At 44.8% G+C, this 17479-nt stretch overlaps 1 protein-coding gene across 4 annotated transcripts in view; it reads right to left on the bottom strand.

Moving 5' to 3' along the window:
- The window catches only part of LOC120048505 (oxidation resistance protein 1-like), a 66714-nt gene extending 49525 nt beyond the window's left edge, over positions 1-17189 (bottom strand). For 3 of the 4 annotated variants that reach the window (XM_038994538.1, XM_038994540.1, XM_038994539.1), the window contains exons 1-2: positions 16856-17189; positions 3214-3299 (exon numbers count right to left, since the gene is read on the bottom strand). In XM_038994538.1, coding sequence (XP_038850466.1) covers positions 3214-3299; positions 16856-16994 — 225 coding nt within the window. In that variant the 5' untranslated portion in view covers positions 16995-17189. The remainder of the gene's footprint in view (positions 1-3213; positions 3300-16855) is intronic. The other variant, XM_038994541.1, reaches the window with a different exon arrangement.
- Positions 17190-17479: the final 290 nt, after the last annotated feature.

Genomic DNA, 17479 nt, shown 5'->3' with positions numbered 1-17479 from the left:
ACCCAAGGTTTGATACCAGCATAAACAGAACCCCTCTTAATCCTGACCCTAACCCTTGACGGAATTCTAACCTTAACTCCCTATAAATAGCATCTGACCTTGTGGGGACTAACAAAATGTCCCCAGTTGGTCTTTAATTATTTGTTACTTTTATGTCTTGTTGTTATTATTATTTATTTTTTAAACTGCATTGTTGGTTAAGGGCTTGTAAGTAAGTATTTCACTGTAAGATCTACACCTGTTGTATTCGGCACACGTGGCAAATAAAATTTGATTGGATTTGATTTTTTATTTGGTCACATTTTTGTTTGTTTACTATTCTTGTTGGGGACTTCTGGTGCATGTCTGCACACACACACACACACACACACACACACACACACACACACACACACACACACACACACACACACACACACACACACACACACACACACACACACACACAACCTTCTGCAGCGCAGCACAGTGCATACTACAGTCATTAGGAGTCCTTACCTCACACTGTGGTGAAGTACCACACAACTAGAACATGTGTAGAGTCATTAACTGCAGTATAAAGACACATTAAAATGTCTCCCACCGTTGCTGTAGGGTCGTTCCACCTCAAAAAGCACAAGAAAGAGGATTTTGACACCTATCATCTCAGAATGTTCTGAAATTGTTTCTGTTCTTAGAAACTAGCATTCCTGCAACGATATTTTGTTGAAATATAATTTGATCCCTGTCTTACTCATTGTTAGATTTTGGGGTCCAAATCAGATATTGAATATTATATGAATCCTATAATTTTAAATGGCCAATTTAGGTGCAATTCAATTAGCTTTAATTAGCTTTAATTTCTCATAAATCAAATTATATTTCAACAAAATAACGTTGCAGGAATGCTAATCTTATCTGTTTCTTAATACAGAAACGTTTTCAGAACAATCTGGGATGGTGGGTGTCATGGCTTGCTGAAATTACATGGAACGACAATGTAGTCCATTCCATTCCATTCCCCTCTACTTCCTGGAGTTCAAACAAACACAATTTTTAATTGGCTGAAGGTCAGCCAATAGGTGTGCCAATCAGAATGAGAAGGCAAATATTGAGGTTTATTTTTATGTCTAAAAAAAGAGTGATCACAATATTTGATAAAGGGACAAAGCCTCCCTTTTCTTTGCTGTAGGCACCAGGCAGCGGATTATAAACGTATCTATCTGGTGAGAACGGATGGAAACAGTAGCCGTCCTTCCCCAGGCCCAGTGCAGCACAGCACAGCGTGGAAGATCAGTTTAAGATAAAGCCGCTTCTCAATCACTGGGAAAGTTTCCATGCATCTAGGGCTATCTCGTAGGACGGGTGCTGTGTGTGTGTGTGTGTGTGTGTGTGTGTGTGTGTGTGTGTGTGTGTGTGTGTGTGTGTGTGTGTGTGTGTGTGTGTGTGTGTGTGTGTGTGTGTGTGTGTGTGTGTGTGTGTGTGTGTGTGTGTGAGGGATGGAGGCAGTCATGCCACACAACCTTAAACACTCTCTAAGGGCGGCGTTGCAGCATGTCATGACTGGAAACTTCACACAACCGCTGGCATGGTTCCCTCCATCATCACAATATTATCTGGGATCCCTCCAGAGAGAAAGAGAGTATAGAGAGAGAGAGAACGAGGATAGAGGGAGAAACAGAGAGAGAGAGAACGAGAGAGCGAGAGACAAGGGGGGTGCGTGCTGCTGTGTGAGTGAGATTTAACGAGCATATTTTCCCTGAATCCAATGTTTATCCACTGTAACACCCCCCCCCCCCTCTCTCTAACACCAGTCCATGACAAACTGTCTTTGCTTTTACAAATATCCTGTCCTGTCCTCCTGCCATTGTACACTTTTCACACCCCAGCATAAAACAACTGGCTTGTCAATCACATGTGGCACAGAGAGACAGCCAGGTCTGCTCTGAGGGAGGTGGTGAGAGCAGATGAGAGGTGGGGGCAGGGGCTGTTCTGAATGACACCTGTATAAAACGTGCCAAGTGCAACAGCAACACCAGAGATAACAGAAAGCATTGGGATCACGCACACAATCACTGCTGAATCAAAGCAGCAGAGCAATTACTAAGAGAGAGGAAATATATTGGGGAGAAAAATGTCTCTGGATGCTGAACCATGTCATCAAACAAGGTGGAAATCAATGTGCTGGCTAAATGATAGATGCCCTCCCTCCCTCCCTCCCTCCCTCCCTCCCTCCCTCCCTCCCTCCCTCCCTCCCTCCCTCCCTCCCTCCCTCCCTCCCTCCCTCCCTCCCTCCCTCCCTCCCTCCTCTCCTCTCCTCTGTGGCCAGGCTGATCGAGCTCCACAGCATTCCGCTCCCCATGCAGTGTTACCAGGGAGAGAAGAGAAGAGAGAAACCTGTCTGACTGAAGCTGGATTTGAGGGTCATTTCAAGAACACTACCAGCCAGAGCAGCAGCAGAGACAGACTCCATTTTCAGATCCTCCGGATACGGGTCTGTCTGTCTCTCTGTCTCACTCTCGCACACAACAGAGATGGCAAATGAATAGCAATGACAACACCAGGTGGAAGGTCATTCGTAAACAGTGGTGGAATGCTCGCTGCTAAGCACCACACAGAATGAACTGAATTCCATATAGACGACACATTCTGACTGAGTATCTCGCTCTCTCGGTTCTCCTCTGGCCAAAAACGTACATACGTACACAGCTACAATCCTCTCTCTTCCTTTACATCCAAATGCAGAATGGAGCAGGATTGATACACATGTCTAATCTATTAGAACAGATTTTCATCATACGGTAGAGAGGCAATAGCTCTGGCTGGTCATACACAGTCCCCCTTTATGTAAACAGACATTGAACGATGCACATGTGCAACTGTAAAATACTAAATACTAGTTCTCTCCCTCCACACACACACACACACACACACACACACACACACACACACACACACACACACACACACACACACACACACACACACACACACACACACACACACACACACACACACACACACACACACACACACACTCCTAACGATGTGAGCCAGCATGGCCAGGTTCCTTTTCATAACACAATATAATAACACACCACAACAGCAGCTATTACTCAGACTAGGGCAACAGCCAGTAGACACACAGAGCAGCACAGCAGCAGCAGCAGGAGCAGTAAGAAGCATTAAAACACCCAGACAGAGAGGACACAGTCTGAAACCCTGTTTACTTACAGCATACTCAATGGTTCCTTTGGGTCTCTGGAATGACATGCGTCTGCTGCCATCCTTCTTCTCTTGAGTCTTCTTCTGGCCGGTATCTGAAAGCAAGCGAGGCAAGGTACGCATTACGTTCATGTTCCTCTCTCTCCCCAGCTTGCCTTGTCACAAGCCGCTGTTTCCCAGCCACACGGGTAGACAGCTCATTCGTCAACAGTGAGTGTGCGAGCCAGTCAGCCTACGATGTGAGCGGAGTGGAACCTCTTTCTCTCTCCCTCTCCTCGCAAGCTCTCGCTGCTCTAGCTGTCTCTCCTCCTCTCTCACTCTCCTACTCTCTCTCGTTCCTCCCCCCTCTCTCTCTCTCTCTCTCTGTAGCCCTACACCACACAGCACAGTGACATGCGTTGATTCCAGTTCACCTTGCCTTCTGCTGCTGGCTCTCCTCTCACAGCAGACACACAGCACCTTGACCTCCATGAGGAACTGAGGAGAGGAGGAGGGGATGGAGCTGGGAGGACTGGGAGGGAGATAGGAGAGAGAGGGGGCTGAAGGCAGGAGGCAGGATCTGTGAACTTGGACGAGGGATGGAGCTGGGGCTGGGGGAGACAGGAGAGGGTCGTGACTCGGGTATTCTATAGGGTATAGGACTGGGGCTTGGGGTATAGGGCTGGATCTGAGATCACAGGGATGGGGCTGGAAGAGAGCAGGGGCTGGGGGTATAAGACTTACGGTACAGTACAGAGCACATCCTCTCTCTCAGTCGGCTAGGTTCCCCCCGTTATGTTCAGTATGCAGGCTATGCAGCAGATCAGATCAGAAGCCTAACACGTCCTTAACTTCTTCTGTTTTTGTCACCGAGCAGCTCGGGCTGAAACACATGAGTCATTCGCCATGCAGCCATTCTATTTCTGGGGCTCAGGACTCACTGCACTGAAGAGGGAGAAAGGAAGAGGAGCTGCTTCCGGTGGAGCTGTAGCCATGACTCCACTCAGTATTCACCATGAGAGGCAATGTAGTAGGTTTAATGTTTGCAGTCTGTCAAATGTACCATAAAGCCTGAGATAGCTTCGGCGATCAGACGTGCATTGAAGCATTCGGTGTGGTGTCTCTGCTGTCTGGTTTGGTTTATTTGACACCCCACTACTACAGTTGTATAACAGCAGTGTATCTGACATGAAACTATGTTACATATTGTTTCAGGTCATAGACATAACACTAATGTGATACCGAAACACTGACGTGGCGGTATGAGAGCTAAGCCAAGACCTAGAATAAATACCACCTGATTCTAAAACCAATATGAGAAAGAAAGAGAGCAGGGAGAGAGGGGGGAGGGGGGAGGAGGAAGAGAGAGCTACAGAGAGAGGGCTACAGAGAGAGCAGAAAGAGAGAGAGAGAGAGAGAGAGAGAGAGGGGAGGGGGGAGGAGGAAGAGAGAGCTACAGAGAGAGAGAGAGAGGGGAGGGGGGAGGAGGAAGAGAGAGCTACAGAGAGAGGGCTACAGAGAGAGCAGAAAGAGAGATACAGAGAGAGAGAAGGGGGAGGAGGAAGAGAGAGCTACAGAGAGAGGGCTACAGAGAGAGCAGAAAGAGAGATACAGAGAGAGAGAGAGAGAGAGAGGGGAGGGGGGGAGCTACAGAGAGAAAGCTACAGAGAGAGCAGAAAGAGAGATACAGAGAGAGAGAGAAGGGAGGGGGAGAGAGAGCTACAGAGAGAGGGCTACAGAGAGAGCAGAAAGAGAGATACAGAGAGAGAGAGAAGGGAGGGGGAGAGAGAGCTACAGAGAGAGGGCTACAGAGACAGCAGAAAGAGAGATACAGAGAGAGAGAGAAGGGAGGGGGAGAGAGAGCTACAGAGAGAGGGCTACAGAGAGAGCAGAAAGAGAGATACAGAGAGAGAGAGAAGGGAGGGGGAGAGAGAGCTACAGAGAGAGGGCTACAGAGAGAGCAGAAAGAGAGATACAGAGAGAGAGAGAGAGAGAGAGAGAGAGAGAGAGGGGGGGGGAGCTACAGAGAGAAAGCTACAGAGAGAGCAGAAAGAGAGATACAGAGAGAGAGAAGGGGGGGGGAGAGAGCTACAGAGAGAGGGCTACAGAGAGAGCAGAAAGAGAGATACAGAGAGAGAGAGAGAGAGAGAGAGAGAGGGGAGGGGGGGAGCTACAGAGAGAAAGCTACAGAGAGAGCAGAAAGAGAGATACAGAGAGAGAAGGGGGGGGGAGAGAGCTACAGAGAGAGGGCTACAGAGAGAGCAGAAAGAGAGATACGTTAGACAGAGACCAAGTCGAGAGATACATTAGAGAGAGAGAGACCAGAGAGAGAGAGACCAAAAAGAGAGGTAGGGGGAGAGACTCAGAGCTACATTCACAGCAGCAGGGTGTTAGTGAGGGAGAGAATATAGTGAGGGAGAATAGTCTAAATTTGAACCTCAACATGGAGTGTGATGATGTGCCATCAGAAACACAGCTATTTCTTCACACTGGGAGCAGAGCAGAAACACAACGTTAAACAACAAAGATCATCAGACCTCAGTGGGTCTACACCACAGGAACACATGATAACCCCTCTTACCCCTTTACAGAGAACCTGTTCACTTCTAATAAACAGCCTGCCAGATAAACTCTGCTATTTGCTGCTAGGGCAAGAAAAACATCCTGTACACAATGTTATCCAGTAACAAAAATTGACATTTACAATGAATTTACCAAAATTAGATCTATAGGAGACAATTGATTAAACACTGTCATCACAAATGAAGTTACTCAGTTAATCAAATGTTCTGTTTGTGTGACACGTTGTTGCACACTAAACAACAGTATTGAATACGTATTTGTTTTAATTGTGCAGTGCATACTGCGAATACAAGCGTTGTGTTTTAGAGTATGGTGCGAGATGGCAACTAAGCGAGATGAAAGTCACAAATAATGTGAGCAACTGTCCCTGGGGCCACAGCAAGTCTCATTAAACGATTATCTCCGCAAAAACAGTGGGTTGTGTAACACCAGATTTCACAGATGTGGGTCAAGGTCATGTTATCTCATTTAATTTGCATCTTTCTCTATCCAAAAGAAACAGAACTAAAGCAACAGCTATACCACCACAGCTGATACACTGTTGCTCTTCATTTCATGAATGGACTTGCGACAGCAAGCATCCCACTTTAAATCTGTGTCATACTTCTGATTATTATCATTCTTAAGCACACTATCTCCTCTTACACTGTGTCAGCTGTTCAACCTTTAAAACGTACACAACCGGTCTGGAATAGTTTTTCATCTATTTAAAACTTCAACAATGCCTCATTGTCTACTGTACTTCTGTATTACAGTTGTCATACTATATACGGAGGTATTTTAGTAGGAGAGTTTGTATACTGAGGTATTTTAGTAGGAGAGTTCGTATACTGAGGTATTCTAGTAGGAGAGTTCATATACTGAGGTATTCTAGTAGGAGAGTTCGTATACTGAGGTATTCTAGTAGGAGAGTTCGTATACTGAGGTATTCTAGTAGGAGAGTGTGTACAAGTATAGTAGTGTGAGTGGAGTTATTTATGATGAAATGTGTGATCTAACTGCCCCACAAATCAAATAAAATTTTATTGGTCACATACACATATTTAGCAGATGTTATTGCAGGTGTAGAGAAATGCTTGTGTTCCTAGTTCCAACAGTGCAGTAGTATCTAACAATTCACAACAATACACACATATCTATAAGTAAAATAATGGAATTAAGAAATATGTAAATATTAGGACGAGCAATGAGTGACATTGACTAAAATACAGTAGAATACAGTATATACATATGAAATCAGTAAAACAGTATGTAAACATGATTAAAGTGACTAGTGTTTCATTATTAAAGTGACCAGTGGTTCCATGTCTATGTTTATAGGGCAGCAGCCTCTAAGGTGCAGGGTTGCGTAACCAGGTGGAAGCCGGCTATTGATGGCTATTTAACAGTCAGGTGGCCTTGAGATAGAAGCTGGTTTTCGGTCTCTCGGTCCCAGTTTTGATGCACCTGTACTGACCTCGCCTTCTGGATGATAGCGGGGTGAACAGGCCGTGGCTCAGGTGAATGATGTCCTTGATGATCTTTTTGGCCTTCCTGTGACATCGGGCACTGTAGGTGTCCTGGAGGGCAGGCAGTGTGTCCCCGGTGATGAGTTGGGCAGACCGCATCACACTCTGGAGAGCCCTGCAGTTGCGGGCGGTGCAGTTACCGTACCAGGCAGTGATACAGCCCAACAGGATGCTCTCAATTGTGCATCTGTAAAAGTTTGTGAGGGTTTTAGGGGCCAAGCCAAATTTCTTCTTCACCACACTGTGGATGGTCCATTTCAGATTCTCAGTGACGTGTACGCCATGGAACTTGAAGCTTTTCACCTTCTCCAAATGTGATCCGGTCTATGTGGATGGGGGCGTGCTCCCTCTGCTGTCTCCTGAAGTCCACGATCAGCTGCTTGGTTTTGTTGACGTTGAGGGAGAGGTTATTTTCCTGGCACCACTCCGCCAGGGTCCTTACCTCCCTCGTGGCTGTCTCATAATTGTTGGTAATCAGGCCTACTACTGTTGTTAGTGTCGTCTATCAAAGTAATCAGACCAATTATTTTACAAAATGTTACTTTGACTATGTTTAACTGCTTCGCTTAAGTAAAACAATTTAAAGTTCTCCCACTACTACAAAAATACTGTTAAAGAGTTAAAGCAAGTCCCATAATTTTTCTTCATGGAATATTACAATCTAGTTCAACAACATTATCTTTGGCATTTGAAATAAAAACACAACACTGGTGCTGAGCAGTGTGTGAGTCCGGTCTTGTGACTTACTGATAGGAAGGCTGTATATTTACAAAACAATGGAGGATGGAGAGGTGAAGTGAGGGGGTGGAGAGGAGAGGTGAGGGGGTTGAGAGGTGGGGTGAGGAGATGGAGAGGGGAGGGAGGGGTGAGGGGAGAGATGAGGGGGTTGAGAGGGGGGGTGGGGTGAGGGGGTTGAGAGGTGGGGGGTGGAGAGGGGCGGGAGGGGTGGAGAGGTGAGGTGAGGTGAGGGGGTTGAGAAGGGAGGGAGGAGGTGGAGAGGTGAGGTGAGGGGGTGGAGAGGAGAGGTGAGGGGTGGAGAGGAGAGGAGAGGTGAGGGGATGGAGAGGAGAGGTGAGGGGGTGGAGAGGAGAGGTGAGGGGGTGGAGAGGAGAGGTGAGGGTGTGGAGAGGTGAGGTGGTGGAGAGGTAGGGTGAGGGGAGGGAGATGGTGGGGTGAGGGGGTGGAGAGGAAAGGAGAGGTGAGGGGTGGAGAAATGAGGTGAGATGAGGGGTGGAGAGGTGAGGTGAGGGGTTGGAGAGGTGAGGGTTGAGAGGAGAGTGGTGGAGAGGGGAGGGAGGGAGGGGTGGAGAAGAGAGGTGAGGGGTGGAGAGGAGAGGTGAGGGGGTAGAGAGGTGAGGTGAGGGGGTAGAGAGGTGAGGTGAGTGGGTGGAGAGGAGAGCTGAGGGGGTGGAGAGGGGGGAGGGGTCCTACTTACAGTATACTGCCATTCATGTTATTTAGCTAGGTAAGTCATGTAGCTGCTCAGGACAGGGTGTTGAGGGGTGGAGGGCACCGACTGGTAATGCTTTACATTAAGTTCTCTTCAGCTCTTATACCTGTGTAGTAACACTGTAATTACACCAGTCACAACATGTTGATACATAGTACCTTACAACAACAACCTCCTCCTCAGACAGGTTCTGTATGGCAGGCCCATAAAAACCCACAAGAAGGCAAACGTATAACTTATTCCATATACAGTATACAGTTGAAGTCGAAAGTTTACATACACTTAGGTTGGAGTAATTAAAACTCGTTTTTCAACCACTCCACAAATCTCTTGTTTACAAACTATAGTTTTGGCAAGTCGGTTAGGACATCTACTTTGTGCATGACACAAGTAATTTGTCCAACAATTGTTTACAGACAGATTATTTCACTTATAATTCACTGTATCACAATTCCAGTGGGTCAGAAGTTTACATACATTAAGTTGACTGTGCCTTTAAACAGCTTGGAAAATTCCAGAAAATGATATCATAGCTTTAGAAGCTTCTGATAGGCTAATTGACATCATTTGAGTCAATTGGAGGTGTACCTGTGGATGTATTTCAAGGCCTACCTTCAAACTCAGTGCCTCCTTGCTTGACATCATGGGAAAATCAAAAGAAATCAGTCAAGACCTCAGAAAAAAATAAGTAGACCTCCACAAGTCTGGTTCATCCTTGCGAGCATTTCCAAACACCTGAAGGTACCACGTTCATCGGTACAAACAATAGTACGCAAGGATAAACATCATGGGACCATGCAGCCGTCATACCGCTCAGGAAGGAGACGCGTTCTGTCTCCTAGAGATGAACGTACTTTGGTGCAAAAAGTGCAAATCAATCCCAGAATAACAGCAAAGGACCTTGTGAAGATGCTGGAGGAAACAGGTACAAAAGTAACTATATCCACATTAAAACGAGTCCTATATCAACATAACCTGAAATGCCGCTCAGCAAGGAAGAAGCCACTGCTCCAAAACCGCCATAAAAAAGCCAGACTACGGTTTGCAACTGCACATGGGGACAAAGATCGTACTTTTTTTTGGAGAATGTCCTCTGGGCTGATGAAACAAAAATAGAACTGTTTGGCCATAATTACCATTGTTATGTTAGGAGGAAAAAGGCGGAGGCTTGCAAGCCAAAGAACACCCTCCCAAACGTGAAGCACGGGGGTGGCAGCATCATGTTGTGGAGGTGCTTTGCTGCAGGAGGGACTGGTACACTTCATAAAATAGATGGCATCATGAGAAAGGAAAATGATGTGGATATATTGAAGCAACATCTCAAGACATCAGTCAGGAAGTTAAAGCTTGGTCGCAAATGGGTCTTCCAAATGGACAATGACCCCAAGCATACTTCCAAAGTTGTGGCAAAATGGCTTAAGGACAACAAAGTCAAGGTATTGGAGTGGCCATCACAAAGCCCTGACCTCAATCCCATCGAAAATGTGTGGGCAGAACTGAAAAAGCGCGTGCGAGCAAGGAAGCCTATAAACCTGACTAAGTTACACCAGCTCAGTCAGGAGGAATGGGCCAAAATTTACCCAACTTATTGTGGGAAGCTTGTGGAAGGCTACCCAAAATGTTTGACCCAAGTTAATTGAGTGTATGTAAACTTCTGACCCACTGGGAATGTGAAGAAATAAATAAAAGCTGAAATAAATCATTCTCTCTACTATTATTCTGACATTTCACATTCTTAAAGTAAAGTGGTGATCCTAATTGACCTAAGACAGGGAATTTTTACTGGGATTAAATGTCAGGAATTGTGAAAAACTGAGTAAAATGTATTTGGCTAAGGTGTATGTAAACTTCTGACTTCAACTGTATATAAGGTGAGACACGGCCTTGACTTCCCTGACTCTAACGGGGCGATAACAGCACGGCAGCCATTGTAATGAATATGCATTGGCTTAGTGAGCTGTCAAACTACACACAGGAAGCACACCACGACAGCCCACATCCCTTTGCTAACACCCTCTCGCCCTCTCTTTCTTTCTCCCTATTTCTCTCTCTCTCTCTTTCTCCCTCTCCCTCTCTCTCAGCATTATGCAGTCAGTTTTCCCCTGCATAGAGCACTATCACCGCCACCACCCAGTACAACCAAACGTTGCTGGAGCAGCACTTTGTGTTGTGTCTGCTGTGTCAGGACAGGGAGGAGAGGGGAGCAGAGCAGTCCCTCCCTTCATCCTGCCTCTGCCCCGTCATTAACACTGGCTCCAGGTCAATAAATCAAACACTGATGCTGTCACAGGCTCAGTGAGTGTCACCCCATCCAGGCTGTCTCATTAGCACGCACTCCAGGGCGACTAATCACACCATGATCTCTCCATCGGCTCCTGGGTTATTGCCTTGTGTGAAATGTTCAGTTGGTAAATCAAGTTACTATTTCTTTATTTCTTTATTGGTTTAAAAAAAGGCATATTTTTCTGTCTCCTGAATACAGTAGCTGGATTATATATATTTAGCATTTAAAAAAAAAATGAAACAATTAAAAGAATATTTCTAACATTTTAACATACAGTTAGAAATCACATGTATCATTTTTATTAAATCTTTAGATACATAGAAATGTGAGGAAGGAATATACACAAAAACCTTAATAACTGTATAATAACAATGTTCTTGATACCTGGGGCTTGTGCTTATGAACATTCCACAGTAATACTGTATGTATAGTCACTGAAAAGGCCCCTGGTCTGCTGGTTGGTCAAGGACCAGAGGACCCCAGTAACCTAAATCAAATCAAATCAAGTTTATTTATATAGCCCTTAGATTAGCTGATATCTCAAAGTGCTGTACAGAAACCCAGCCTAAAACCCCAAACAGCAAGCAATGCAGGTGTAGAAGCACGGTGGCTAGGAAAAACTCCCTAGAAAGGCCAAAACCTAGGAAGAAACCTAGAGAGGAACCAGGCTATGAGGGGTGGCCAGTCCTCTTCTGGCTGTGCCAGGTGGAGATTATAACAGAACATGGCCAAGATGTTCAAATGTTCATAAATGACCAGCATGGTCAAATAATAATAACCTTCTCTTGACTCCCCAGACCAAAGCTATATTCCCACCAATAACCACACTAGCATACTGCTCAGAATTAAGCAATATATTTGACATGCACTCTACATAAGTAGGCTACTGTAGAATGCATGTGGACACCGGAACATAACCCTTTCTGCCTGTGGATCAATGTTGTAGGAGAAGGAGCTCACCTGTTGATCCTATGGCTCTCTGCATCTCTGACTGCTGCATCTCCAACAACAAGCAACCTCTCAGGTTACAGCCTGAATCAATACCCTGAGTTGAGAAGTGATGAGCTCAGCTAAAAGGAGAACCACAAACTCTGCAGTATCTCTCTCTACTGATCCTCAGTGTCACTCACCAGCCAGCCAGCCTTGGTCAGAAGAAAGTAAGTATCACAAATCTACCACCTCTCTCTAGTCTGCTATCTCCACTGGACTCACCACCATCCTAGCTGAAATCTACCAACTGTACGACATCATCAACCCTCCAACCACAGTCAGCTAAGCTCCCTGTCCAATCACAGTGGTCCACAGAGATCACAGGGGGAAATGAGTCTTTAAAAGTATCTGTGTGACTAAATATCACACAGGAATGAGAGTTGACAACTTGATGAACATTTCCCGGGCAGCAAACACCACCCAGACTATTCCATCTCAAATCTCTGACGGCTTTAATGCTAAATCTTTATCGTATACTCTCACCTCACTAAAGCACGCTTTGGCACAACATATTGAAATGGATTGGGTTGTTGCTCAGGTTCACGGGTAGTCTGGGTAAACAGTGAACACATCTTTCAATTATGGTTCAGAAGACATTGAGAAGATGCTTGATATGAGTGTTGCTTAGTCAAACAGTCACAGCAGATATTGAGAGGAGGGTCGGTCAGACATTGACCTCCTAACCAGGCTTCGGTTGCTGGCCTGTCAGTTTAGCATTAACTCTAAAAAAGACAAAAAACAAACTACGCTGCCACTGCAACCTCAGCAGAAATCAGTGCGATCCCCCTTTAACATGTCGGGTCAGATAGATGCATTGCTGCAAATGTTGCTTTTTATTGTTGTGAAGGTGTCTACTGTTAGTATCTACAGTTGAAGTTGGAAGTTTACATACACCTTAGCCAAATACATTTAAACTCAGTTTTTCACAATTCCTGAGATTTAATTCTAGTAAAGATTCCCTGTCTTACGTCAGTTACGATCACCACTTTATTTTAAGAATGTGAAATGTCAGAATAATAGTAGAGAAAATAGTAGAGAATAGTAGAGAAAATTATTTATTTCAGCTTTTATTTCTTTCATCACATTCCCAGTGGGTCAGAAGTGTGCACAACTCAATTAGTATTTGGTAGCATTGCCTTTAAATTGTTAAACTTGGGTGAAACATTTCAGGTAGCCTTCCACAAGCTTCCCACAATAAGTTGGGTGAATTTTGGCCCATTCCTCCTGACAGAGCTGGTGTAACTGAGTCAGGTTTGTAGGCCTCCTTGCCTGCACATGCTTTTTCAGTTCTGCCCACAAATGTTCTATAGGATTGAGGTCAGGGCTTTGTGGATGGCCACTCCAATACCTTGACTTTGTTGTCCTTAAGCCATTTTGCCACAACTTTGGAAGTATGCTTGGGGTCATTGTCCATTTGGAAGACCCATTTGCGACCAAGCTTTAACTTCCTGACTGATGTCTTGAGATGTTGCTTCAATATATCCACATCATTTTCCTTACTTTTGTACCTGTTTCCTCCAGCATCTTCACAAGGTCCTTTGCTGTTATTCTGGGATTGATTTGCACTTTTTGCACCAAAGTACGTTCATCTCTAGGAGACAGAACGCATCTCCTTCCTGAGCAGTATGACGGCTGCGTGGTCCCATGGTGTTTATACTTGCGTGCTATTGTTTGTACAGATGAACGTGTTACCTTCAGGTGTTTAGAAATTGCTCCCAAGGATGAACCAGACTTGTGGAGGTCTACACATTATTTTCTGAGGTCTTGGCTGATTTCTTTTGATTTTCCCATGATGTCAAGCAAGGAGGCACTGAGTTTGAAGGTAGGCCTTGAAATACATCCACAGGTACACCTCCAATTGACTCAAATGATGTCAATTAGCCTATCAGAAGCTTCTAAAGCTATGATATCATTTTCTGGAATTTTCCAAGCTGTTTAAAGGCACAGTCAACTTAGTGTATGTAAACTTCTGACCCACTGGAATTGTGATACATTGAATTATAAGTGAAATAATCTGTCTGTAAACAATTGTTGGAAAAACGACTTGTGTCATGCACAAAGTAGATGTCCTAACCGACTTGCCAAAACTATAGTTTGTAAACAAGAACTTTGTGGAGTGGTTGAAAAACGAGTTTTAATGACTCCTACCTAACTGTATGTAAACTTCCGACTTCAACTGTAGGTAACAGAGAGATCTAATGGACAGAAGTGACCAATAATAATATCTTAATATAATATTACTGGATGAATTTGCTCCCCTGTTTATGTTTTTCTAGTGACCCAACCTTCCCTTTGATGCTATTTGATGTACAGTACATCATACAGCAGCACGTTGCTTTAAATGGCGGTGAATCTCAAAGGAATGTATGTTAGTTCCATTGGGGCATACTAAATATGGTGAATTGTTGCTAGTCGATATCAGTAAGTAGCCAATACAAACACTGTACTGTAGCCTAAAGCACTGCTGCACACTGCTGCACAAAGGTCATTACGCCTGTTTGCATCAAAGCATCATTGCTCACGACGCCATTCAATCACCCTTATAAAGCATCTGTCACGCCTTCATAATGCTTTTTCTTTTGTTTATTTCATTCATGATCATTGAATTAATCACTGCTTGTTGGGTTACTGTGAGGACACTTTGGGGCTAAATCAGTGAAGCATTTACAAATCTTCAATCGGATTTGCTATCTGTACATGCCTAACCAGCGAGGCTCAAAATAAATATGGAAATATTTTTGCCCTAAATGCGTTTCAATGTGAGTTGCTATTGTTAGTGAAGTTATTTTCCTCCACCCCAATAAATCCATAATGAGACCTATACTCCTAGAAAGATTCAATCATAAACCAATATGATATAGGCCTAACAACTCTTCCCCACAAAGACAGACACCATCCATCACCATCACAGTATATCAAAATGAAACGTTCCACACAATTGGTTGTAAAAAAAAATCCATCATTATGAAAAAGACATCCAATTATGTGAAGGCCTATTCCAGACCTGGGATCAAATACAATTTGAAATCATACCCAATACTTTAGCTGTGCTTGACTGAGTTTGCCTGTTGCTATAGAACCATTAGAACCATCCCCAGTCCTCGCCCACATGGCACTGCAGGCAAGCTAAAATAAACGCTCAAAGTGTTTGAAAGATTTCAAATAGTATTATAAACACTGGTGTAGTACAGCTGAGATGCTAGAAGGCTGTATGTGTGTGTGTGTGTGTGTGTGTGTGTGTGTGTGTGTGTGTGTGTGTGTGTGTGTGTGTGTGTGTGTGTGTGTGTGTGTGTGTGTGTGTGTGTGTGTACTGTAGCTGAGAAAAAGTGGGCTCTGTAGCAGTCAGCAGGATAATAGTTTGGTCTAATTAGGACAGAGATTAATAAGAAGCATGCTCTGCTGCCCATTGTGCCTTCCTGGGAAACCAAATGCCACTGAGGCCAGTTCATTAACAGTCTATCTAGTTCTCCCTAGTGCAGACAGTGAGTGTGTGTGTGTCTGTTACTTTGTGTGTGTGTGTGTGTGTGTGTGTGTGCGTGTGTAACAGTATAACTTTAGTACGTCCCCTCGCCCCGACCTCGGGCGCGAACCAGGGACCCTCTGCACACATCAACAACTGACACCCACGAAGCGTCGTTGCCCATCGCTCCACAAAAGCCGCGGCCCTTGCAGAGCAAGGTGCAACACTACTTCTAGGTTTCAGAGCAAGTGACGTAACTGATTGAAACGCTAGTAGCGCGTACCCCGCTAACTAGCTAGCCATTTCACATCCGTTACACTCACCCCCCTTTCAACCTCCTCCTTTTCCGCAGCAACCAGTGATCCGGGTCAACAGCATCAATATAACAGTATAACTTTAGTACGTCCCCTCGCCCCGACCCGGGCGCGAACCAGGGACCCTCTGCACACATCAACAACGGTCGCCCACGAAGCATCGTTACCCATCGCTCCACAAAGGCCGCGGCCCTTGCAGAGCAAGGTGCAACACTACTTCTAGGTTTCAGAGCAAGTGACGTAACTGATTGAAACGCTAGTAGCGCGTACCCGCTAACTAGCTAGCCATTTCACATCCGTTACACGTGCGTGCGTGCGTGCGTGCGTGCATGCGTGCGTGTGTGAGTGTGTGTGTGTGTGAGGCTGCAGACCATGGCCCTACTAAGAGGAGAGAGGCAGGTAGTCAGGCCTGAGACGAGCCCCTCAGTAGCCTTCTGTCCCGTCTGTGATGAATGAGCAGGCTAGGACCCTTACATGAACTGGTGTTCGAGGTCAAGAAAGCGTTGGCCAACTGACGAGGGAACTGCTCAGAGCTGTGTGAGTGTGTGTGTGTGTTAAACTGGGCAATTCATGTAGTAGTATGCATTACCATAGGCTTGAAGATTGAGTTACACCAGCTCTGTTGTGAACAATGACAGAGTGCAGAATAGTGTCCACTTTAAAATGCCTGAATTGGAGATGTGTATCACAATAATGTTGTCTGTTAAAATGAACCTTCAATCAAAGCACACAATCCTTCGTTTTTCAGGTGAAGTTATAAGGTAATGCAGATTTGTATTAAGTTATTTGTAAGCCATAGCATTCGAAACAATGCTTTTTGGTACATTGAATTGACTTGGTTGATGTTACAGACTGTGCCTTTAAGAAGCCTGCGCAGGGAAATGTGTAAACTTCGCCGTCCAACTCGTGACTGTGTTGCAACTTCTTCACCGTATGCCAACTGTACTGAAAATGTACTGTAGGTTGTTAAAAAAATATATAAAAAATAAACAAACACTGACTGACTTCATCTACGGTAGTCTGAACTCTGAAACATTACACATTATACATTGAACAAGTTCGGCTCCAAGTCTATACTCACACCTGTGTTAATGTTGGTAATGTTGTCGTGCACAGGTCCAGAGTGTTCTGCGGAAGAGCCATCGGAATTTCCCCGAGTCGAGGTCGAGGCAGGCCAGATTCTATTCGACAGCGCGACCCTGACAGACAGAATGTAGTCCATACTGTGGAACTCCTACGAATATCACAACTTGGATGCACCTTAGTTATCACTAACAACCGTTTAAAAAGAAGCCATTTCTGATATCACTGTCATTACGCAATCGCGATAAGATCTAGATAAAAGTCTTTAAAAAAGTGTAATGCAGTGAAACCAGCACACTTCAGCAGACGCAGAAATAGGAACTGAAACAACAGAACAACTTGTTCTTCCCTGATGACGTCAAGCGTCAAGCAGTGCCCCGCACTCACTGCAGTCAATGGATACATATTATTGATAAACAATTCTAGAAAAAACGATGGAAGTTGTAAAAAAACACAAGATCATAACGTGCATTATGTAGCTACAATATCCGACCTATGCAATTAATACATGTTTATTGCTATACATTGTTATAGGGGGGTGCGAAGTCCATTATCAAGATGGTTATTTAGGTCTTATAAATGAGTGACTGTATCCCTGAATGTGAGAGTCCAACAGCCAAGAGG

The sequence above is a fragment of the Salvelinus namaycush genome, chromosome 5 (assembly GCF_016432855.1).
Source record: "Salvelinus namaycush isolate Seneca chromosome 5, SaNama_1.0, whole genome shotgun sequence".
Lineage (NCBI taxonomy): Eukaryota > Metazoa > Chordata > Actinopteri > Salmoniformes > Salmonidae > Salvelinus > Salvelinus namaycush.
This window is presented reverse-complemented; position numbering and strand designations above follow the sequence as displayed.